The 24193-nt window shown below is 44.5% G+C and overlaps 2 protein-coding genes across 5 annotated transcripts in view; both read left to right on the forward strand.

The window, feature by feature from the left end:
- The window catches only part of AKAP10 (A-kinase anchoring protein 10), a 34193-nt gene extending 21376 nt beyond the window's left edge, over positions 1 to 12817 (forward strand). The window contains exons 6-15 of the mRNA XM_069944467.1: positions 1261 to 1345; positions 3112 to 3235; positions 4454 to 4590; positions 5751 to 5895; positions 7229 to 7405; positions 8316 to 8425; positions 8626 to 8708; positions 8810 to 8862; positions 9302 to 9397; positions 11398 to 12817. Coding sequence (XP_069800568.1) covers positions 1261 to 1345; positions 3112 to 3235; positions 4454 to 4590; positions 5751 to 5895; positions 7229 to 7405; positions 8316 to 8425; positions 8626 to 8708; positions 8810 to 8862; positions 9302 to 9397; positions 11398 to 11403 — 1016 coding nt within the window. The 3' untranslated portion in view covers positions 11404 to 12817. The remainder of the gene's footprint in view (positions 1 to 1260; positions 1346 to 3111; positions 3236 to 4453; positions 4591 to 5750; positions 5896 to 7228; positions 7406 to 8315; positions 8426 to 8625; positions 8709 to 8809; positions 8863 to 9301; positions 9398 to 11397) is intronic.
- Positions 12818 to 20692: 7875 nt separating this feature from the next.
- CTPS2 (CTP synthase 2) overlaps positions 20693 to 24193 on the forward strand; it is a 135461-nt gene continuing 131960 nt past the window's right edge. The window contains exons 1-2 of one of the 4 annotated variants that reach the window (XM_069946281.1): positions 20693 to 20728; positions 23759 to 23845. In XM_069946281.1, coding sequence (XP_069802382.1) covers positions 23802 to 23845 — 44 coding nt within the window. In that variant the 5' untranslated portion in view covers positions 20693 to 20728; positions 23759 to 23801. Of the gene's footprint in view, positions 20848 to 23758; positions 23846 to 24193 lie in introns of all 4 variants that reach the window. The other 3 variants (XM_069946282.1, XM_069946280.1, XM_069946283.1) reach the window with 3 other exon arrangements.

Genomic DNA, 24193 nt, shown 5'->3' on the forward strand with positions numbered 1-24193 from the left:
TAAGAGTGGATTTGGATTACAAGCACCCCCCTGGAACGAATTATGCTCGTAATCCAAGGCACTGCTGTGTGTGTGTACATACAGTGTGTGTGTGTGTGTGTATGTATAATAAATAAATATATATATATATATATATATATATATATATATATATATAATGTGTGTGTGTGTGTATATATATATATATATATATAATATATTATATAATATATATACAGTAAAGCTTGAGAAAGACTCTAGAGCAGAGTCGAAACGTGGGGAGAGCACCAAACCACCCTGATACGTAGTCCCTCAGGTCCTCACTCTGTTGCGAGCTTTGGGACCTTAATAGGGAAACACCAGGGTGGCCCCTGTAAGTCAAAGTCTAACTCTGTGGCGAGTATGATAACATAAGACAAGGGTTACCAAGGCAGGCATCCATCCACAGACTGCAGTTTCGGGGTATTTGCCCCTCGTCAGTGTGGAGTAGAATTCTGGCTACCGGGGGCAATGATAAATAGACCAACAAAACACAACAATCACTGAACTCAGGGAGAACAGTGAAAAATTCCAATGGAGTACTCATTTACGAGTCTCCACTGATTGTCTCCTTCAAACTTTGAATATGCAAAGAAGGGGTCCGTGGAGCCTCAGTTACGAGTCTCAAAACACGGAAATAATATATATAATTTTTAGTGCAGTTTAGGATTTTCTACCAAAATCCACAAGAATATCTATATAGAGGAGTATCCTGTATGAGCATCCTGTTATTTATACAAAGCATTGGCTATAATCTTATTAAAGGTCAGCAAACAAGTTTTTTTTTTTCCTTTAAATCAAATGGGTATATAGATTTATAATTTACTTCTAATTTACTTCAAAAATCTCCGTTCTTCCAGTACTGATCAGCTGCTGTATGTCCTGCAGTAAGTGGTGTATTCTCTTCAGTCTGACAGTGTTCTCTGCTGCCACCTCTGTCCATGTAAGGAACTGCCCAGAGCAGCAGCAAATCCCCATAGAAAACCTTTCCTGCCTTCCAGCCTGTCCCCCAAGTGGGAGAGACTCTCTGTAGTGGTCCTGCTTAGGGTAATAGACTGAAGAGTTCCGCCAGTATGGGACTCCTTTTACAGTTCTGCTTTCAGCCATGCACCTTATTTACAGCATATGGCTGAGGACTAAAGCAATATAAAATATCCCAATATAAAATATCCGTCATCAGTTTAGATGTAAAACTTTTCAGCCAATTGATTATATAACTGGTTTCGTCTTACTGTTTTGCAGCAAAGATCTGTGGCGAGGACGGCCAAGTAGATCCCAACTGCTTTGTAACTGCACAGTCCATAGTGTTTAATGCCATGGAACAAGAGTAAGTTATGCCACATTTATATATTCTGTCTGCGGGGAGTGGTCCTCTGCTCATGCGGGGAGATTTTCGGTGGATAAATTATTGCACAGGCAGTTCAGTTGTTTCTTTGTGCACGCATTGACTGACCATCCTGCAATAACTGCAATGCAGACTATGGTAAATCTGCTGTATCGTACCGCAGAATCGTGCGGAGTGCATCCTCTGTCCGTGCACAGTCCATGTTCAGCCTGATAGGCGATAACCATGTTATAAAAAACACAGTGTCTGCAGTGTATCCAGTCTGTGTGAAAGAGAATCTGTCAGCTGCAATTCACGCTGACCCAGTTAGACGCTGTTAGGTCAAGGAGATACATGTTCCCTTTTAAATATCTGTCTGTGCTTCCAGAATGTAGAAAAATGCTTTGATTCCTCTGTGCACAGGGGCTTTCCTAAGCTCTCGAACAGCTGCAGGCTGGAACCCCTCCTCTGGAAGCTGACTTGAGACTGATGTTCAGGCAGGGTGAGGGAATAGAGAAGCAAGTTGGCATTTCAAGAGATTTGGAAAGATTTTTTTCTTTGCATTGAATAATTTAAAGCATTTTTCTATGTTGTGGAAGCACAGCTGGATATATGAAGGGTACCATGTGTCTCTTTGCCCTAACAGCTATATAACAGTGTCACCAGTTTAAACCCTGAATTGCAGCTGAATTATTCCCTTTAAGGTTACCATATGCGTCAGGTGAACCCCCCTCCTCTAATCTTGGCTGGACAGTATGACTCCTGTGTCCTGTGTGGGGGTGGTAGTTGTGTGGGAGGGGGCTAGGGGGTGGTAGTTGGGTGGGGGGGCTAGTGGGGGGGCTAGGGGGTGGTAGTTGTGTGGTGGGGGGCTCGGGGTGGTAGTTGTGTGGTGGGGGGCTCGGGGTGGTAGTTGTGTGGGAGGGGGCTAGGGGGTGGTAGTTGGGTGGGGGGGAGGGGGCTAGGGGGTGGTAGTTTTGGTGATGGGTGGGTTGGGGCTGGGGGTGTTAGTTGGGTGGGAGGCTGTAGTTGGGTGGGGAGCTGGGGGTGGTAGTTGTTTTGGGTGCTGTAGCTGGGTAGGGGCTGTAGTTTGGGGGTCTGGGGGTGTTGTGTCGGGAGCTGGGGGTGGTAGTTGTGTGAATGACTGACTGGGGGATTTGTGTGTATGGCGGGGGGGGGTCGGGTGATGGGTGTTGTCTGGATGCATGGAAGGCTGAAGGAGCTTTATGTTACCTTAAGGGAGGGGGGGGGGGGGGGGTGCGGCCGGCCGGCCCTGGTGATGGTCTCCATGAAGGGAGCGTGAACTAGTCCCAGGGATGCCGGTTACACTGATGTATTATTTACAAAGTTTAAAGGGGTTATCCAGCGTTACAAAAACATGGCCACTTCCAGAGACAGCACCACTCTTGTCTTCAGGTCAGGTGCAGTTTGCAAATAAGCTCCATTTACTTCAATTAAACTGAGTTACAAAACCTGCACCCAAACTGGAGACAAGTGGTGCTGTCTCTGGAAGAAAGGGGCCGTATTTTTTTAGCGCTGGATAATAATGTAGCTGTTCTTGTAATATCCTGGTTTATCTACTGCACCCAAGCCCAGCACAGTGCCGCCCCCCTCATATACAGTATAAGGGGGGCTGCTCTCAATCGGTGGTGGGCAGGGGGGAGAGGCGACTTATGCTGGAACCAGGGTCTCTCTTACCAGTTTTATGTTGGGCACTTTATATTACTCCGTTTCCCTTTTAAGACTTTTTTTGTTTGTTTTCCGTCTTACAGGCACTTCTCAGAGTTCCTCCGGAGTCAGCATTTCTGTAAATACCAGATTGAAGTGCTGACCAGCGGAACCGTTTACCTGTCGGATATTTTGTTCTGCGAATCGGCGCTCTTTTATTTCTCAGAGGTAAGGTCACGGCCGTGGTTTGTTTGACCTCTAAAATGTATGAGAAACGTTGGTCTCCTTTCTGTGCTTTTCACATCTTCTTACATCAACGTGTTCTCTACTATTACACTCGTCTTTCCTTTTCTGTTATCTCATTTACTTCCCTAGAAGTGTAAGATAAGAAAATACCACAAACCAGAATAAACTGCTCACCAGCAAGGCCAAAAAGTATTATTGTTGGCTCCTTGAATGTTCATACTGATGTCAGCTGACAGGTGTAGCTGTCGGTATAAAGTGTACGGGGACCTCCCAAGACTCCACTAGACCAAAAAAAAAAAAAGACTCTCACTGCCACTTTTTAGGGTATGTTTACACTATGGAATCAGTACGGAAATTCATGTGGAGTCCACACTGCAGACTTGAAATTCTGAACAGATTATGAAGTGTAAACATACCTTAAAGGGAATGTGTCATCAAAAAAATCACTTAATTGTATGAATAAAGTTTTTCTGTTAAACATATTTAAGAATTTTTGGTGACATTATTTCTCATTTTCAATTTTTCTACCTATATTGTAAAATAATCCCAATATCTTGCAGTTTTCATTCTCACCACTAGGGCTAAAACTAAGCTGAGACTTCCTGTTGAGTCTGTGGTGATAAGAGGAGGCTGCTGTAAAGAGATGTGTACAACATTGCAGCGTCATGTGACACCAGTATATAGAGACTATTGTCTTAGCAGCTCCCAGTGAAATGACCTCTTCACAGGTCACAGAGCGCGCTCAGTAATGTTTCACATTCATCTCAAGGGGACAGAGTCAGTTTATTGTCGTCTATGTCCATGAGACTTCCTGTAAAGCAAGTCACTAAATGCTGTTAAGAACAGCTCAGGCAATATGGCAGCCCCCATAACAATGTAAAAAAAAAAGTAAAATTATAAAAATTTAAGTAAAAAAATAGAGATTAGAATAAAAGAACAGGTTTTAGTATCTGACTCTCATCATTAAGTAAAAATGTAGTCCTAAAGGCTAGAATAGACCTGTGGTTGTAGGCTACTGGTTTAGTGAAATATTTGGGGGCATCTCTTACATGAGAGCGACTATACCTGTGGCAGTGGATCAGAATTATGTTTTCTTTTTCTGTTACATATAATTTGATTTCCATAGTTCACCTTGTCTACATGGGTCACGATATGTAATATATATTTTTTCCTTTATCTTTCTATTTCTGTTATTGATAGTACATGGAGAAGGAAGATGCAGTGAATATATTACAGTTCTGGTTGGCTGCTGACAACTTCCAGTCTCAACTTGCAGCTAAGAACGGACAGTATGACGGACAGGAGGCACAGAATGACGCAATGATCCTTTATGACAAGTAAGCAGAGGATCCTTTTTCATAAATATTCATGTATTCAGTTAAAGGGGATCTATCAGCGAGTAAGACAAATCCAACTTGCTGATATGTCCCTATTACACAGGGGGCATGGAGGAGGATGGTTTGTCTCTTACCTTCCTCCTCTGCTCTGTTCTGGTGCAGTTAGTAGTTTGCCCTGAGGTCCAGTAAGACTATTAGGAGCACTGGGGCACCAGTTAGGCACCGTCTATTTCTAATTGTATTCAATGGAGTGAGCCAGCTGGATCGGTACTACAGGGGCAGGCAGTGCTCCTAATGGTCTTACCGGATCCTGGAGCAAATTACTAACTGCACTGGAACGGCACCGAGGAGGAAGGTAAGAGACATATCTTCCTCCTCGGCATCTCCTGTGCAATAGGGACATATCAACAGGTTAGTTTTGTCTAATCTGCTGATAGTTCCCCTTTAAATCTTGCAGTGTTAAAGCGGGGAAATAAAAGTATATGGGATTTATTGCCTGAATACAGAATCACTTCCCCCTCTAGGTGTGATTCACAGCGCTGTATCAGCCATATACGTTGCATGACAGGCTTCTAACTCGTCGGTGCTCTGGTGTAATCATTACATCGGATAAGAGCGCTACAGCAGTGTCGTATCCCACTGTCCGCTGTGATCATGACATCAAAGCTCCAAGGAGTTGGAAGACCGCCTCCTGTGACGCATGGCTCATACAGCACTGTGCATCACGCCCAGGGGACATGACTACTTGCCCCAACCACAATGCCTAGTTGACTAGTTTTTGCGCATTTACATACAGTGCAGGACTTTTTCAAAGTAAGTTTTTCCTGATCATACCAGGCAGGGGTGGAGGGCGGAGGTAGTGTATATGTTCAGGAAGTGTGCTCGGTGTGTACGGTTACTAAGCCCTATATTGATTTTTGGACTGATTGGTTCCCTTTAAGAGGTGCTATCTAGATAACTTGCTGGTTGAGGTGTATTATATATTGACCGACATGCTTTATACTTTATTATTTTGACACCAAACCACATGTCATTGTGTAGATAATCTTAGCGTAACATCTTGCTGTGTTCCTGTGAGCATCCATTACTCTGGCCTACCTTGTATTTGGCTTACTGCATTATCAGCACCGCTTTGTATATTGTGTTTATCTTGTTTGTAGGTATTTTTCCTTACAAGCAACTCACCCATTAGGCTTTGATGACTCTGTGAGGCTGGAAATAGAGTCCAACATTTGCCGGGAAGGAGGCCCACTCCCAAACTGCTTCACCACTCCATTACGTCAGGCTTGGACCACCATGGAGACGGTGAGGTTGTGACACCAGAGGCAACTATTCTGTTCTTGCTGACTGGAACATAATTTCTGCATACTTAAAAAAAACAAACAAGAAACTTTTCTTTGCTTTTGAATGTGTTTTAAAGGGTTTATCCAGGATTAGAAAAACATGGGTTTTTTTTTTATTAAAAAGTGCCACGCCTGCCCCCAGCTTGCATTAAAGAACAAATCTGGCCAAAATCAGTTTTTTAATATGTTATTTAATAAGCAAAGTTAGGGGGTGCTTTGGGGAATGGTTGCGCTATGGGATCCTCTCATGGTGGGAGGGGAAAGGTTGAGGGAGCAAGTTGGGGGGTGGGCAGGGTAGCTGAATTTTGTGCCAAAAGCACAGGAAGGGCCCTGTTATTTTTTACATGCAATGTCTACATACACTACACCACCTGCTGGACCCTTCAGGTATAGACCGTCGTGACATCACTTTTTTTTTTTTTTTTTTTTTTTAGAGAGATTGAAGCATGCCTGATCTACTAAATTGAGGGAAATAGCACTTTATGTTCATTTCCTATAATTAGTGGATATTAGGAATTTGTATAAATTAGCTTATATAATAACATAAAAAATAGATTTTAGCCGGCGTTCTCCTTTAAAGTTAATTCCATTTACGTTAATGAAATACCACACACAAACCAAACACCAGAGTGGCGCTGCATAACCCCCCTTACCTTTATGTTTTTTATCTTGTACAGTTTAGCCTAGTGCCTGCCATATGCTGTTTGGCTGACCATTTCCGTCTCATCCTTCTTTAGGCTATGTTCACACAACTTGAACAACTGGCCGTTCCGTGACCCCGGATACCCCGGCCGGATGATCTTTCCGGCCGCAGAGCTCTGATGCGGGCGCATCAGCGCGCGCCCGCATCAGAGCTTCCCATAGCACACAGTGAAGCAAGTGGCCGGAGCCGCTCGCTTCACTGTGGGAACTGACAGGGTTTCCTACGCCTGCAATTCACGGCCGTAATTTTACGTAGTGTGAACATAGCCTTAAAGTGAATTTTAAAGTGTTTTTTTTTTTTTTTTAACACTAATTTACACTTTTATACTCAAACGGGATAATGAGATTAGATCAAAGTATCAGCTTATTATTAGGCTAAAGGCCCTATTACATTGTTTTGTTCCTCTGAATCGGTCCGTGTAATAGGGGCTTTAGAGGCCAGAAATGTTGTTTTTAATATGATATAGTTGAGAGATATATGGCCCTACTCTCATGTTGGCCATCATATCTTCAATGCTTTTTTTGTATGAAGTCTAGTGTTACTCTACACTTACATTACTGTTCCTTTTACTAATTTCATTGAATCGTTTCAGGTTTTCTTGCCCGGCTTCCTCTCTAGCAATCTGTATTACAAGTACTTGAATGACCTGATCCACTCGGTTAAAGGTGATGACTATAGTTGGGCTGGAGCAGGGAATCCCAGTCAAGGAAACCAAGGCACTCCCAACCATGAGCCCTATGCGGGGGCATCAGAAAGCTCCACTTCTCAGGTAAAGCTCTGTTTTACTTTATAAGCTGCTCCCGCCACTCTCCGCTCGAAAGAAGTGACATGTTATCTATTTTACTCAGTGTGAACATACCCTTAAGGGTCTTTTACACAGGCCGATTGTGTTGTTAGAAATGCTTCTTTGGCCTATAATCGTCCTGTGTAAAAGTGACACTAATGAGCCGAGGACAGGGCAAACACCTGATCCTTGGCTGATCGCATCTTTAGAGCTGCGTTCAAAATTCATTGTTATCGGTCGCCCTGTGTGAACGATAAAGGGAAACCGACAGCGGGGAGATGTATATATCTGTGCTTTCAGTTTCCAGATCACGAGCAGTGTATACTTACCATTTGCTCCATACTTACCAGATTGTGATCCGACATATGGGTCTTTTGTTTCTGTGACATGTCAGAAGTTTTTGACAGAGACACCTTAACTTTACTGTTCTTTAAGGGTATAAACCCACACACCATATACGCAGCAGATATGCAACAACTACGCAGCAGATTTGTTGGTACAGATTTGATGCTGTGTTCAGTTATTTAGATCTAATCTGCTGCGAGTTTGCTGCGAGTTTGCTGCGTATCGCAGCAGTAAATACGCTGCATATACGGTGTGTGGGTTTATACCCTAAAGCTACTCTTAGCATCCATGTGAACATTCCAGCACTGAGTTCAAACCCCTTTGGCACTGCCCGGAGACTTCTCTCCCCGGAAACCTCAAACAACAACCAATAAAGATGTCAGTGTGCACAGAACATACCAAAACTTTGAGAGCTCAAACCCTTTGGGAATACTCAGTCCCGTCATGGTGATCCAAGATCAGGGACGTCACGTGTATCTGTGACACATCATTTTCTCTCTTATCGGCCTTTAGTTCTTCTAATCTAATGTGCGTAATTTCCTTCTTTCAGCCAAACGTCAAAAAGAGCAATGTAAAAATACTGAAAAACTTTGATGAAGCAATAATCGTTGATGCTGCGAGCCTGGATCCTGAGTCACTCTATCAGCGCACCTATGCCGGGTAATAACTTTGCGTGTTGGGGTACAAGTCGGTTTAATAAACCACAGGTGCACACTGTTAGCCCGTCCTATGCAGTGGATGTAGGACCTATTTTATAAGTGCATTTATTTTGTGTAGAGTCAACATACAGTACAGACATCTATGACCCTTGCGTGTAGTCATGTCTATATGTAACACTTATTCCTTTCATTTACAAACAGTAAAATGACTTTTGGGACAGTGAGCGATCTAGGTCAATTCCTCAGAGAGTCCGAGCCTGAGCCGGATGTCAAGAAGTCAAAAGGTCAGTGTCTGCATCTTGCCTCGTGCAGATGTGTTGCTGTAATTATGTAAATTCTTAGATTAAATCGCATGAATAACTTTATTTTTTTTTATTACATTTAGGATCAATGTTCTCACAAGCTATGAAGAAATGGGTCCAGGGTAACACAGATGAGGTAAAGATCTCCAGACAGGAGACAAAATCGTTAAACGATTGCTTGAGCGATTTATCGCCCCATCTAAAACAGGCATGGGTAACCTTTCCCATCCCTGATCTGAAAGAACCAGCAGTGGCAACTCCGGATGCAGCCTGCCGTTATCGGTGGTTTGCCAGCACCAGTGGCTGTGGTTGGTTATCTACTAGTGATTTTTGGCTACACCTGGATTGCCGCTATCAGTGAAGAAATTGTGGCCTGGTTTCAGGTGCATTCATAATCGCAAATGTGGGACCGTGAGCTAGGATGCAATGAAGGAAATGGGCTGTATGAGCGCTGTGTGTACTGGGGGCTAAAAAGATAAATTGAAGACTGTTCCCACTAATGCACGATTTTTTTGGTATTTTTTGGTTGATAAAAGTCTTTTATACAGGTAACATGCAGACCTTTTTCCTTTTAGGCTCAAGAAGAAATGGCCTGGAAGATTGCAAAGATGATTGTGAATGATGTGATGCAACAGGCGCAGTGTAGTCCTCCACAAGAAAAATCTACTAAGGTCTGTAGCCGATATGATGTTATAACTTGTCCCTTCTTTGTAGGACATTAAGTTCCATGCTATGGCATAAGTATTTAGTATTGGTGTGCTTACACAGACAGATTTATCTGACAGATTTTTGAAGCCAAAGTCAGGAAGGGATATGAAGAGAAGACATCTTTCTTTCCTGTAACCTGTTCTGTTTATAGTCTGTTTTTGACTTTGGCTTCAAAAATGTGTGTGTAAACGCACCTTTAATCTTGTGACATACTGCTTTTCCCTCTTGGTCATCTTGTTAGGAATAGGTTAAAGTGTCACCATCGTTAACATATATATATATTTTTTTTTTGCAGAAATTAATAGTACAGGCAATTTTAAGAAACTTTGTAATTGGGTTTATTAGCTGAAAAATGTATTTTTATCATGAAAAAGCAGTTTGAAGCTCTCCCCCCTGTCTTCATGATTTTCTATGGAGAGGGGAGGGGTGGAGGGAGATGAGGCACCAAAACAGGATAGGACAACAAAGAGTTTATTTACAGCTACATCACCGGGCTAACTTCTCTGAAGTCAGCACTGACCTCTCTGACGTCTGAATACCGGCTGTCACACAGCTCCCACTGTGTAATCCTTTGTTCTCTGCTGGCAACTCTCCCTCCTCCCCCTCCCCTCTCCATAGGTTACACAGGGCATGTCTGATGTAAAAGAGTTAAGATTTCCTGATAATGAGCAGTGGATGAGAGAGAGGAGGGGGGGCCTGGGGAAAGGCTTTTTGAATGCAGATAATGGCATATTTGCCTAATAAACCCAATTACAAAGTTTCTTAAAATCGTCTGGACTATTGATTTCTGCAGGGAAAAAAAAAAGACTCTGACAATTTAACCTTTGTTTATATCCGCAGGATGTGATGTGTCTATGGGGGTTCCCTTACCTTTTAGGTAGTTATGATACCCGCCCCCAGTGTTAGAGTGAATGCAGAGAGACCAAGCCTGCTTGACTCTTTCTTCAGCTCTCCTGATGTGAATGGAGAGAGTCTTACATCTGCATGGCCACCTCTCCATTTAGTCTGTAGCTGACTCCCATAGCAGGACAGATGTTTAGGAACATACACATTAAAAGAAACTTTTTACTCATTGTTTTTTAGTCTGACTGAGAAATACTTTAACAAGCAGAACTCTCAGAAAATGTTATAAAATACCAAACCAACCATTACCTGGTCATTTCTCCAGCTCTCCTGCTGTCCCTGCGTTATTTAAAGGAAACCTATCATTTAAACAAATTTCTGACATGTGATAGCGACACCTCAGAGGTTTGTATTAGTCAGGGTATGGGAGCTGAGACCCCCACCGATTGTTAGAATAAAGGGGCAGCAGTCTCCTTATCTTCATCTCCATCTTAGTGCTAAAGTAGTGGTGGACAGAATTATAATGGTGCCCTATGGAACTTCCGGTACAGCGATAACCATAACCTCCATAGGGCTCCTTTATAAATCCATCCACCCTTCATTCTCCGCACCCAGACCCCAAGCGATAAAAAAAACTTCTGACATGTTGCTATGACATGTCACAAGTTTGTTTAACTGATAGTGTCCTGTATATCCATGTGACTACTGCATTTAAACATTGGCCATCACTGAGGCCACTGATCTGCTCCAGTCACATGAACGCCCAGCACGTCATCACTCCATAGAGAATAAATGGTGGCCAGGAGGGAACACCCAAGTGTTGATGATGAACAACTGGGATTTAATGGACAGGTAACTTTTTATTTGTTTTTTGAATGTTTCCTGCATTTCATATACTCAACAAGCTGGTCATGTTCTTACAAGATGGCATTATTATTGTTATTATTGTTATTAAATTGATATTATATTATTTATTATAAATATTATTATTATTTTTTATTATAAATATTATTATTAATAATAATTAATAATAATAATATTAACAACTGATAAATATGCTTACTATGCCTTTTATCCATTTTGTTTATTTTTTTTCTAATTAATTTATTTTTAATCCTAGATATAAGGTCAGTAACTGGTGGCTTCACAGCGCTTTCTGTCTGACATGGCATTGGATACAGATGCTGTGTCCAAGTAACTGTGAAGAAGCGTACAAAGCCGAAGAAGTCATTGTGGCAGAATGAAAACCTTTTGGAACTGGAAGAAGAAGAAAAAAGATTTTTTTTTTTAAAATGATCCTCCAATATAATAGCTATGAAGATGTGCGCAGGGCACGTGTTAAGGTAACAATGAAGGTAAAGCCCACACCACGTGTGAGTACAGACCGCCTGGGTCACAGATGCTGCACAGGTTACCAGTCTATGCTTTTCAGTGGTAGAGAATGCAGGATGATTGCGGTCACTTTCTGTTCCATCTTCACTAGAAATATAATTGGGTTTGGACTCTGGAAACAGGGCTGAAGTGTTCCTGTAAAGGGCCGATAACCCCGCCGGGTTTATTCAGCGATTTTGTTGAAGAACATTCACCATTACTTCTATAGCTTTTATTTTATACCTGCCCAATCGGTTAGTTGTCTCTTCACTAAAACACCTAGTGTATCCCCAAACCATCACTAATGATATACATCATAGGTGTCAACCTCAGGCCCTCCAGCTGTTACAAAACTACAATTCCCATCATACCTGGACAGCCAAAGCTAAACCTTTGGCTGTCCAGGCATGATGGGAGTTGTAGTTTTGCACCAGCTGGAGAGCCACGAGTTTGACCCCCCTGATGTTGGTCCTGTCTGTGCATGCATACACTCTAGATACACCATAACCTACCGCTATACCACCAGTTTCTTCTCCATTCGCAGTCTGGAGTTTAGCTTCTTTCTAGGTGCTGAAGAGGTTGCCCATTGAACCACGACTACTAGAGAGATGTCATACAACATTCCCAAGAGCGTAGCTTCACGCTTGGAGCGGTATCTGACACCTCTAGGACATCCATGGCTTCACTATGTTCCATAGCAATAACCTTATGCATGATACAGGGGTTGAAAACTTCAGGTCCCTGGCCAGTATGTCATGTACATGTACTTTGGGCACTCGCCTGTAAACCGGTTGCCTATTACCATGTGTTCCCTATGACAGCACTGCTTGTCTTGCATCTCACAGGCTACAATAGACATCTGCTGGTGGGGCTCCTGCATGAATCATGTTGCATCAGAATAATGCATATTAAAAATCGGCAGCATATCAGCGGATTACAGCTTTCTCCTTGTTTTTATAAATCCCATAGGAGATTAAGCTTATAATAAGAAAATCAAAGGGCAAATCTATAACAGGAATGATAACATGCTATACATTCTACATTGGGTATATCACAGCATTTAGATTATTCTGGCTAATCCCTTGAATATGACAAAAATGGCTGCTTTCTGTCTGCACAATATATGTGGTACGGCAGTTAAAGGGGTATTTCACTTAAATATAACTTTTGATATGGCTCAGGGAAGAAACAGAGTGCTGCACATCACACCTATGGCTGATACTAGTGCCGCTTGGCTAAATAAAAAACACATCAGAATTTTGTGTATGAATTGATCAAGCCATACTGCCCCATGTACCTCGTGCCGGTATCTGATACACATGGGTCCCTACACTAAGTCCACACCGTGCCAGTCAGTGGCCACCAACCCCGCAGGCGTGCACAGCCAGGGAACGGGGGCCATGGGACGGCCCTGCGACCCCCATGCCACAGGACCAGACCCAAAAACACCACACCAGAACCCGGCCAGCACCGCCGGCGGAGAAGGTCGCCCCCAAGCAGCACAAGTCTGGATAAGGTATTGCACTCACCATAGCTGCAGCAAACAGAATGGGAAAAAAACAGGAGGGATTAAAACCATGTGCACTCAGGTGTCTCCTGCTAATTGCGGTCATGTGGGTCTCACCAGGAGGAGTGCAAAACACGGAGAAAAGAGAGAAACAAAATGTGGCTCAGGGAAGAAACAGAGTGCTGCACATCACACCTATGGCTGATACTAGTGCCGCTTGGCTAAATAAAAAACACATCAGAATTTTGTGTATGAATTGATCAAGCCATACTGCCCCATGTACCTCGTGCCGGTATCTGATACACATGGGTCCCTACACTAAGTCCACACCGTGCCAGTCAGTGGCCACCAACCCCGCAGGCGCGCACAGTCAGGGGTCGCTGACCGACACGGTGTGGAGTTAGCGTAGGGACCCGTGTGGACCAGAGGACCTGCGCGGTGGTACACGGGGCAATATGGTTTGATCAATTCATATACAGACACTCTGGTGTTGATTTTTAATATAGGCCTGGCGGCATTAGTATCAGCCATAGATGGGATGTGCAGCCGTTCCATTCTCTCCAGTTCGTGTTTTGCAATTCTCCCTCTCTGAACAGCTAGCACTCCTTTATAAGACCCACATGACCAAAATTAGCAGGATATGTCTGTGCTCACATGTCTGGACCCTATGTCTTCCCCATTCTGTGAGAGCAGCAATGGTAAGTGTAATACCATATCCATACTTGTGTCGTTTGGGGGCAGCCTTCCCCGCCGGTGGTGCTGGCTGGGTTTTGGTGGGGCTTTTTGGGTCTGGTCCTGTGACATTGGGGTTGCAGGGCCGTTCCATGGCCTCCCTTCCCTGCACGTGCACGCTTTGCGGGGTTGGCGGTCGCTGACCGACACGGTGTGGAGTTAGCGTAGGGACCCGTGTGGACCAGAGGACCTGCGCGGTGGTACACGGGGCAATATGGTTTGATCAATTCATATACAGACACTCTGGTGTTGATTTTTAATATAGGCCTGGCGGCATTAGTATCAGCCATAGATGGGATGTGCAGCCGTTCCATTCTCTCCAGTTCATAACTTTTGATATGTTGCCGCCCATGGTGAGACTAACAATTCCTTCCATACTATCTATTCAGTCTCCTTCCCCCAGTTCTCAGCTGATGTTTTTTTGCTGAAGACACAAAAATCTGTGTGTGAGCTGTTCTCTCTGTCTCCCCCTCCTCCCCTCTCCCTTCTGAGACGGCTGATGTAAACAAGTCCCTGACAGGTTGTATCTGAAACATTGTAGCTTTTTTGTGATGCTCGGAGGGTTAAGCGACTGAGTTCATTACCTCAGAATAACCCTCCCAGCATTAGAGAAGCTACAAAGTTGCAGATAAAGCCTGCCAGGGACTTTCTTACATAAGCCATCTCAGAAGGGAGGGGGGAGGAGGGGAAGACACTCATACTCAGATTTTTGTGTCTTTAGCAGTAATCAGCAGCTGAGAACTGGGGGAAGAAGACTGAATAGATAATAACAAGTATGGAAGGAATTGTTAGTCTCACCATGGGCAGCAACATATCAAAAATTAAGGTTGAGCGGCACACCCTTTTAAGCCCTGTTCAATTGAATGGCACTGATATGCAATGCTGGACACAACTCTGTTAAGTTGGTTTTCTAATTCAGGACAACCTGTTCAAATCCCTAACTCCCCCTAGTCATTGCAAAGCTGAAAGGAGGTCAGATTGCTTTTTTATATAAGTTCCATGTATCAATGGATTCAGGTTGTGAGAAGGTGGAAACAACTCTTTATAGTATTGTGGGAATGGATTGAGAGAGTAACAATATCACCGATTGGCCGATTTATGAGCCTGTACGTGCTGTAAGGATGGAAACATGAAACAATATGGATGCCTGCTGTGGATTCACATCTATCTCTATCTATGCTGCAATTTATTTTTTGGGACATAAATGCCATAATGTCCATTGTCTGGAAGAACCCGGGGATGTTATGGTAACGCTGAGCAGAAGTGTTTGGACGCGGCTGGTGACACCCTGGGACTTACAAGTATTGCTGATGGATGGGTCACTAGTTGTGGTAGCACACAGCGCCGCGTTGGACTCAATTACCTTTTGGGCAGCAGCCATACCCCTTGATGCAACACTCCGTTACACTGCTGTGGTTTTAGTAGTGACAATATTCTCTCTATAAGGCGATTTGGTGAACTCGATCCTTGTTTCTATGTTTTTTATATGTTTTCTTTCTTTCCCCCCCATTACCCTAAAAAAAAAAAAAAAATTATAAATCACTTTGTTGTGTTTCCAACCATGGGAACGGCTTTGATTCTCTAGGTAATCTCTCTCTCAGAATACCCTGCATATTGTCTGGTAATATACAAAGAAAGAAGGCTGTGTATAGCGTTTTTGGTACTATGTACCTCTCTCCATGACCTTCTCATACCCAAGTATTCCTGTACTTAATCACTCATCTATTTAATGTGTTAAATTGAGAATATATCAGAGAAATATTAAAAGTGTTGTCTATCCTTTTCATTGTGTGTGATCTCTGTCTGATTCCCCAACTGGTAATAAAATGGAATGAATGTACAGATTACCGGATGGAAGTGTCATAATTGTCAAGTGGGCGGAGCGGCGAAAGAAAGCAGGTAAGTGCTGCAAAGAACAAAGGGGGCACATCACAGTAAAGTTTTTTTTTCAATCCGTTTTGTGCAAAAAATGGATGAAAAACGGATGAAAAAAAAACGGATGCGTGTGTGGATCTGTTTTTTTTTAACGTACACAAAAACGTAGTCGACCTCATTTTTGTGTCCTTTTAAAAAAAAAAGCAAACAAAACCTTTCTGCTAAAAACAGACTTCCCCTTCTATTTGTGGCAAATGTCGGCTCCTCTCCTTTAACGTTGTAGAAGCTGATGAAGCAGAGTTCACACTGGGGGCTGGAGACTTAGTAACAGAAAGAGTAGCATAAAGAACAGAGCACATCAGGATACCGAGCCTTGTGTGTCCTGTTCTAAGTCAGCTGGATCCTGGGCGTCATCCCACAATGGATCCAGCACTAATTCTTTGCTCACTATGATAGAACAGAAAAATGGTATTGTTGCACATGTGAACTAAGCCTAAGGGGGCATTTACATATTCCAGAACTACAGTCCGGGCACGGATGCTGTGCTCTGGACAGGAATTTAGAGCTCCCAACATGCATCATTGCTCATTATGATGCCAGAAGCTCCGATATGATTTAAAGTGTAAATAATTAAATTTTTTTTATTTTTGCGGAAGTCACTAGGCCAAGCAATTTCAAAAAACTCTGTAATAGTTTTTTTAAGAGAAGATAGGTGATAAGAGAGCAGGGAGAGCAGACAAACAGCTTTATAGCAAAGAGCACAACACTACATCCTGCAATCTTCTCTCACCAAGCTCCCAGATAAGCACTGACCTGTGAATCCAGCATTGTATGTGCCCAGACAGTCTCCAAACTGTACAGCTGCTTCTCTGCTAACTCATCCCTCTCGGCTCCTCCCTCCTCATAGGATATAATGGACTCAGCAAACCTGTCCTCACTTTGCTTCTCTGTAATAAAGACGACTTTGCCTGATAATTCACAGATAAGAAGGGGAGCTTTTTGAGTAGAGAATTAAACTATATTGCTTAATAAAACCTATTACAGAGTTTCTTAAAATCACTTGTGCTATCAGTTTCTGCAAAATAAAATAAAATGACAGCTACTATACTGACACAGTGTTCCATAGCACATTGCCCTTATTTACAGACTGTGCACGTAACGCGTGACTGCCCCCTTTGTGGCTGCTGGACAAAGCTGTCTATATTCTGTGGCAAACTCTCAGGTCCTTAGCCAGCATTAAATTGTCCCTTATAGACCGGATGCAAGGAATGTCCAGCACTTTAGGTAAAACCAGACCAGAATTTACACCCCAAACATGAGTACTGACCCCCTATATGTTGCAGGCTATTGTGGCCTTTAGTCCCCTATAGTCTGTCTCCTGTGTGATTTGCTGCTGGCTGGACAGTCCGCTCATCCCCGCAGGTCAGGCAGTGAGAGAAGCTGCTGGAATCTTCTCTGGACAAAGAAAGAAAGGCGAATCCAACTTTAAAGGGGTTACCCAGCGTTAGAAAAACATGGCCGCTTTCTTCCAGGGACAGCACCACTTTTGTCTCCACTTTGGGTGCAGATTTTGTAAATAATGTCTATTAAAGTGAAAGGAGTTTAATTGTAAATGGCACCTGACCTGGAGACAAGAGCGGCGCTGTCTCTGGAAGAAAGTGGCCATATCTTTGTAACACTGGATAACCCCTTTAATTCAGTTTTGTTGCAGATTCTACATACGTTGTATTCTTGTAGAAATTTTCAGCTCGGCCGGAGGTCTTGGTTTCATGAATAGGCTGTATCCATGTTTTCCCGGACTCCCTAGGACTGCATCCAACTTCTTCAGCCACCAGTGATCAAATGTCGAATGATCGGGCTCTAGTTACGCTTACCTCTATATAAGTATATTTGCCTCAAAATGGCTCCAATAAAAAGTTGACAGCAAAGTCCTAGTTCTTGGAATTAGAAGGTTAAAAAATTTGTATAAGTTGCAGAACAATTTCCATCATGCCTGAACAGCCAAAGCTTAAGCTGTCCAGGCATGATGGGAATTGTACTTCTGCACCAGCTGGAGTTGACTACCAGCAGTTTTGCCCTCCACAAAACCATGGATCCCATAGACTTCTATTGGTAATCTGTACCGCAGTCACAATCCGCACTAGGACATGTCCTATTATTTTGCAGTACGGATTGCGGATCCAATAGAAATCGATGGGCAATAAGTGGATCTGCAATCGCAGACACCTTTGCGGGACGTGTGAATAAGGCCTTATACCTTCTCCTAATGGATCCTCTTGTAGTTTTCTTGGGGGGAAATTTATGGGAAACCTGGTGTAAAGTAAACTGGCTCTGTTGCCCCTAGCAACCAATCAGATTCCACCTTTCATTCCTCACAGACTCTTTGGAAAATGAAAGGCGGAATCTGGTTGCTAGGGGCGACTGAGCCAGTGTCACCACGCCATGTTTGATAAATCTCCCTCTTGGTGTTTATTTTTTTCTTTTGTACATGTAAATACTTTGCTTGCAATCTTGAAGTGTCTTAAAGGGGAACTATCAGCAGGTTAGACAAATCCAACCTGCTTGATAGCACGGGGCGCCAAGGAGGATAGTATGTCTCTTACCTTCCTCCTCTGCACCATTCCCCTGCAGTTAGTAGTCTGAATCCGTGGCCCCATTGTGCTGTTTCAGCTCTGTGTTTTGGGGGGCAGGGCACGGATTCAATTAGTAACTGCACCGGAACGGCCCCGAGGAGGAAGGTAAGAAAGAGTCACACTGCACCTTCCCCTCAGCGCCTCGTGTGCATTAGGGGGCTATCAGTAGCTTGGATTTGTCTAACCTGCTGTATCTATGTAATCGGTTGGTCCTGTGGAATTTTATTTTGTAACTGTATCGGTCATGCACCAGTGGACCAGGAGTGAAGCACTAAGCACAGACTTCTCCTATCTCAGTCTAAGGGTACAAACCCACTTGACGTATTTGCTGCGTGAAACAGTCTTAGGGTATATTCACACGGGCGGGCTTGCAGCGAGATTCTCGCTGCGAGCCAGGCAGGTCCTGGCAGTTCCCATACACTACATACTTGATGCGGTCTAAACGACCGCAGCGAGTATGTAATTCTGACGCCCTTAACCCCTTCTGCTCCCGCCCGGCTCCCCCGCTGTAAGCATACTTTACCTGTCCTTGCTGCACGGGTCCGGCGTCCTGCTCTCCCGCCCGGCCAATCAGTGGCTGCGGCTGGGCAACACACTAATTGGCCGGACAGGAGAGCAGGACGCCGGACCCGTGCAGCAAGGACAGGTAATGTATGCTTACAGCGGGGGAACCGGGCGGGAGCAGAAGGGGTTAAGGGCGTCAGAATTACATACTCGCTGCGGTCGTTTAGACCGCAGCAAGTATGTAGTGTATGGGAACTGCCAGGACCTGCCGGGCTCGCAGCGAGAATCTCGCTGCGAGCCCGCCCGTGTGAATATACCCTTAAAAATAAGCAGGCAAAACGCAGGTTGGCTTTATACAATTGTTCTGCGTTAAAATACGCAATTGCGTATTTTTGAAGCGTGAAGCTACATGCGTTTTTTGCACAGGTTGTTAACAACTGATGCTTTGCTAACAACAAGCTTCACGCTTCAAAAATACGCATTTGCGTATTTTTAAGACTGATTCATGCAGCAAATACGTCAAGTGGGTTTGTACCCTAAAAATCACTAGGGGGGAGATTTATCAAACATGGTGTAAAGTGAAACTGGCTCAGTTGGCCCTAGCAACCAATCAGATTCCACCTTTCATTCCTCACAGACACTTTGGAAAATGAAAGGTGGAATCTGATTGGTTGCCGGGGACAACTGAGCCAGTTCTACTTTACACCATGTTTAATAAATCCCTCCCTAGGGGTTTAAACACTTTGGACCCTAATGCTGCGTTTACACGGAACGATTATTGTTAGAATTTTTGCAATAACGATCGCATTTGAGCAATAATCGGCTTGTGCAAACCGCGAACGATCAAGTGATGAGCAAGAAATCGGTCATTTTGATCTTTCAACATGTTCTCAAATCGACGCTGGTCATTCGCTAAAAACGCGCTTCATGTAAACAGTCTTTCAAAGATTCACCCTATGTGTGAGATGGGCTTAAAGGGAACTTGTCACCCCCCCTATACTTACCTAATCGTGCGGGGTCCCGCTTCTTGTTCCGGTCCCGTGACGGAGATGTCAGCGCCCGAAGACAGGCACGCGTGCTCCTGAGATGAGTCCGACGCTCATAGAGAATGAATGGAGCGTCGGACTCACCATTCATTCTCTATGGGCATCGGACTCATCTCAGGAGCACGACCAGGTAAGTATAGGGGGCTCTAGCGGGGGGTCGGGAGCATGTCATCTCGGCACGGAGGGTGGGGGGGGGGGGGGGTGACAGGTCCTCTTTAAGCGATCTTAAAAACAATTGCAATAGCGATTTTTAACTATTTATTCATCTAAACGCTGATGGTTATAAAAACCAAACCGTTGCTTTAAAATCGTTAAACGAACGATTGGGCAAATTATCGCTCCATGTAAACGGACCATAAGTGGGAAAAGTTTCATGGCATATAAAAATATTTTTAATTTTTTCCGTGGGTAAAGTAAACGTGAATGTAATGTAAATATGATTTGCCTGTAAAACAAACCAAGCTAGAGCCTCCAAATATAACATGAGCATGGACCTAGGCCAGTGATCCCTAAGCTGTCAATCTCCAGCTCTTGCAGGACTACAATTCCCATCATTCCCCTGGAGTAAGGAGACCCTGTTCTACTTATCTCCATTACAAATGAAAAACCCTTTCAGGCCAATAATACCATTACAGAAGGCAGGGAACAAGTTTTACTGGGTTTGTTCATTGTTTCTATACCAATAAAGTACTGACAGAAAAAAAAAGTACGGGCATGCTCTATCTACTGGACGTGTTTGCACTTTTAGCTATGGAAACCAGCGCCACCTGCCGGCCCAGTGTGGTAATTACTTATCCTGTCAATCCAGCGTGTTTTTCCCGGAGGTGTGTTGGGCCCCTTGGCCCGTAGTTATCCGGCATGGGACTGGTGAGATGAGGGGCCCCGAGCCTGCTGCTACACAGGTGACATGACGCCCCGTCTGCATTGTGTCCGATATAAGGAAGGAGCTGCCAGTGCTGTGCGCCTGAAGTTACTGCTCTGTGCTGGGGCGACTGGGAATATGTCGCATAGAGACTCATACTGGAGCTAGTATATACTCGGGGGGCAGAGGGGGGGCAGCCAGGAAGCAGCTGTTGGGGTATGGGCTCTGCGATTATGGGTCAGTTTATGTGATGGCGCAGGAAGGGTTAATAGTGACAGTGGGCGGGGCTTGTGAGCTCACTACTCCTGAGTGTGTGCTGGCTGCACCATTACTCTCTATGGAGTACAAAGTGAGAGGAGCCCCAGCATACACACCCACTCTCCAGCTAGTGTGGAACTACAACTCCCAGCATGCCCAGACAGCTACAGACTGAATACTAATGTGTATATAACAGTATCTGGATAATACAGTACTGCATATTTTTCCTATAGTACATACAGTATATACAGGGCCAAGTAACCCCCCACAGCAAGAGCCCATATGTACACCACAAGGGTCAATATAACCAATATTACCACTTATAGTGGTCACATACCAGCACTATATGGCACTGTGCCTGGCTTTACACCTGATAGCAGTGATTACAGTGCAGTTACATCCAGTGACTCATGGTGATGTCTTCTTGGTTCACTTTCCCTTCACGGGCCGTTCACATTGAGTAAAACAGGCAGAAATTCCTTGCCGAACACCCGCTGTGGACTTCCACCTGCCTCAGTGTCTCAATGTAATGTGTTGTGCGCCTACACTCTCCGCTCAAAGAATTGTTACGTCAACTCTTTGAGCGGAGAACAGCAGAGAGTAGAGGTGTGCGACACATTACATTGAGACAGTGAGGCAGGCGAGAGTCCGAGCAGGGTCTGTGGTGGGGGTTCTGCTTGGAATTTCCACCTGTTTGGGCCCTACCACTGTATCTGCCCAGACCACCATGATGACTTCTCCTGGCAGCCACTTATCTGCAGAGTTTGGTGCCTGGTGATTGTGCTTTTCTTAGTGCCCCACACAAAACTAATAGCCCCCCTCTGCTTCCTGCTTTGAATCCTATGCAGTACTGGTCCCTCCCCCCTATTGGATTGGTGCACCCTTAGGTCATGTGCAGACGCTGTAAGAGACCGGGCCACGGAACGGCCAGGTCACGGAACGGCCAGTCTCTGAAAAGACCATCCCAACCAGCACTGCAGTACCTGCCAGGTTATCTTTATGGCTGCAGAGTTCTGATGCGGGCGCATCCGTGCACGACTACATCAGAACTCCCTACAGCACACTATGGAGCAAGCGTCTATAGCCGCTCGCTCCACAGTGTGCACTGACAGGGTTTTCTACGGCCGCTATTTACTGAAAAGCGATCAGTTGTATACTATCTGTACACTACACTATCTGTATACGCTCCGACCGGGATACCATAGAATATTTTCGTAATAATAATTGTACAACGGCCATGATTTTACGAAAATATACGTTGTGTGAACATGGCCTTAAAGTGATAGTGTCAACCCCCCCTCCTCCCCCCCCGCTGGGGACAGGGGGCCCAACTGCTGTGAAGCCCCGCCTACATGACACTCTCCACCGATGAAATAAAGGGATTTCAGAGCAGAACATTGATGTCATCCACTCAGTACTGTGCCTGCCCTCAATTATGTTGCCCTCTCTGAGCACTGGTGTCCTTTCTGCCCCCTCAACTCCAAATTATTCCCTCACTTTCAGTATTTTTGCCCTCCCCCCCCCCCCCTTAGTGTCCCCAAACCAGAAACAGGGCCCTGACAGATTTTTAAAGCCAAAGCCAGGAACAGACTATAAACAGAGAGCAGGTCATACAGGAAAGGCTGAGATTTCTCCTCTTTTCATATCCTGGCTCTGGCTTTTGGCCATATTCCTGGCTTTGGCTTCAATTATTTGTCCGATAACTCTGTGTAAACACACCATTATTGCCACCCGCCCGGTAATGGTATGACCTCGAGCACACCATATAGCAATGACATCCCCCATTGGTGACCCCACCCTAGTAATAATGCCCCCATCTGTGCCCCCTCTTGGTAATGATTTCCTTCCCCTCAGATGATGTGATGGTCGCCCAGAGCTCTGTGCCACTAGGCCAAAAATGTGGGGTTTGCTCCCCAGATGCTGGAGGGCTTGGCAGCGCACCTGGTAACACCGCTGCTATATAAAGATCCTGATGGAGTCTGACAGGACTCATATCCGGGGTCACTTGTGTCTCCATCACGGTTGCCGTCATTTTGCAGCACATACTGCTTTACTGCTTTATCTGCAACAAAGACTTGTAACCCAGGTGTGAACAGATCCTGAGAGACCCCTCCCCCCCCCCTCAGGATCAGGCAATGTACCAGCACATACAGATGGATGAGAAGTTCCTGTTGTATTTGGATCATCTTACGTTTATATAGCAAATATTATGTAAGGCCGGGTTCACACTGCGTTTTTGCAATCTGTTTTTTTCCCCCCATCCGTTATATGCAAAAAACGGATGGATTTGTGTGTTTTTTTGATTGACTTTCATGATAAAAAAATACAAATCAAAACACAGCTGTTTTTTCCACGTACACAAAAATGTGGTCGACTGTGTTTTTGTGTACATGAAAAAAAAAAAGATGCGTTTTGATCCATTTTTATAATCAAAAAAGCACACAAATTTTTATTTAGCATAAAACAGATGAAAAAACAGATTGCAGAAACGCAGTGTGAACCCGGCCTTACTATGTCCATACCTTGAGCACAGTGTATGAGAAGTGTGGGCCCTGTGCGCCCCCCACTACCATGGTGCTCCGGGGTCCATGTTTGTCTATAATCAGGACATTGTTTAGATAAATTCTGATTGATAATAATCTAACAATCTCCATTTATTAATTGATTGAAATTCATTTCCCAATCTTCCCTAGAGATCGCGGCCTTGTTACTTTTCAGTGTGGAGATGACTGTGTAATGGTCTGGAGGAACGCTGTGCAATATATTACATGTGGAAGAAGGTAACATGGCCGCCCAGTGCTGGTATGAGAAGGGAGCGGTTTGTCACCATTATATGTAGGAAGATTACTGTTGTGTTTAGGATTCTGCGGGGGTCTGACAGATCCGGTGCCCCCACTAATCAGCTGCTTATATATAGGGGGTAGTGAGCAGTAAGCAGAGCAGGTACATTGTATGTGGTCATGCAGGGTTACTGCAGCTCAGCTCCCATTAAAGGGGTACTCCAGCGTGGGGGCTATTTTTTGATCTGGCCGGGGAGGAGGTGGCTGAGAGAAAAGACGTCTCTCCTCCCCGGTTCCAGGGGCGGGTCCTGTATCGCGGCGCTCCAGTCCCCGGCCGCTTCCTGGTGT

The sequence above is a fragment of the Dendropsophus ebraccatus genome, chromosome 11, assembly GCF_027789765.1.
Source record: "Dendropsophus ebraccatus isolate aDenEbr1 chromosome 11, aDenEbr1.pat, whole genome shotgun sequence".
Classification (NCBI taxonomy): Eukaryota; Metazoa; Chordata; class Amphibia; order Anura; family Hylidae; genus Dendropsophus; species Dendropsophus ebraccatus.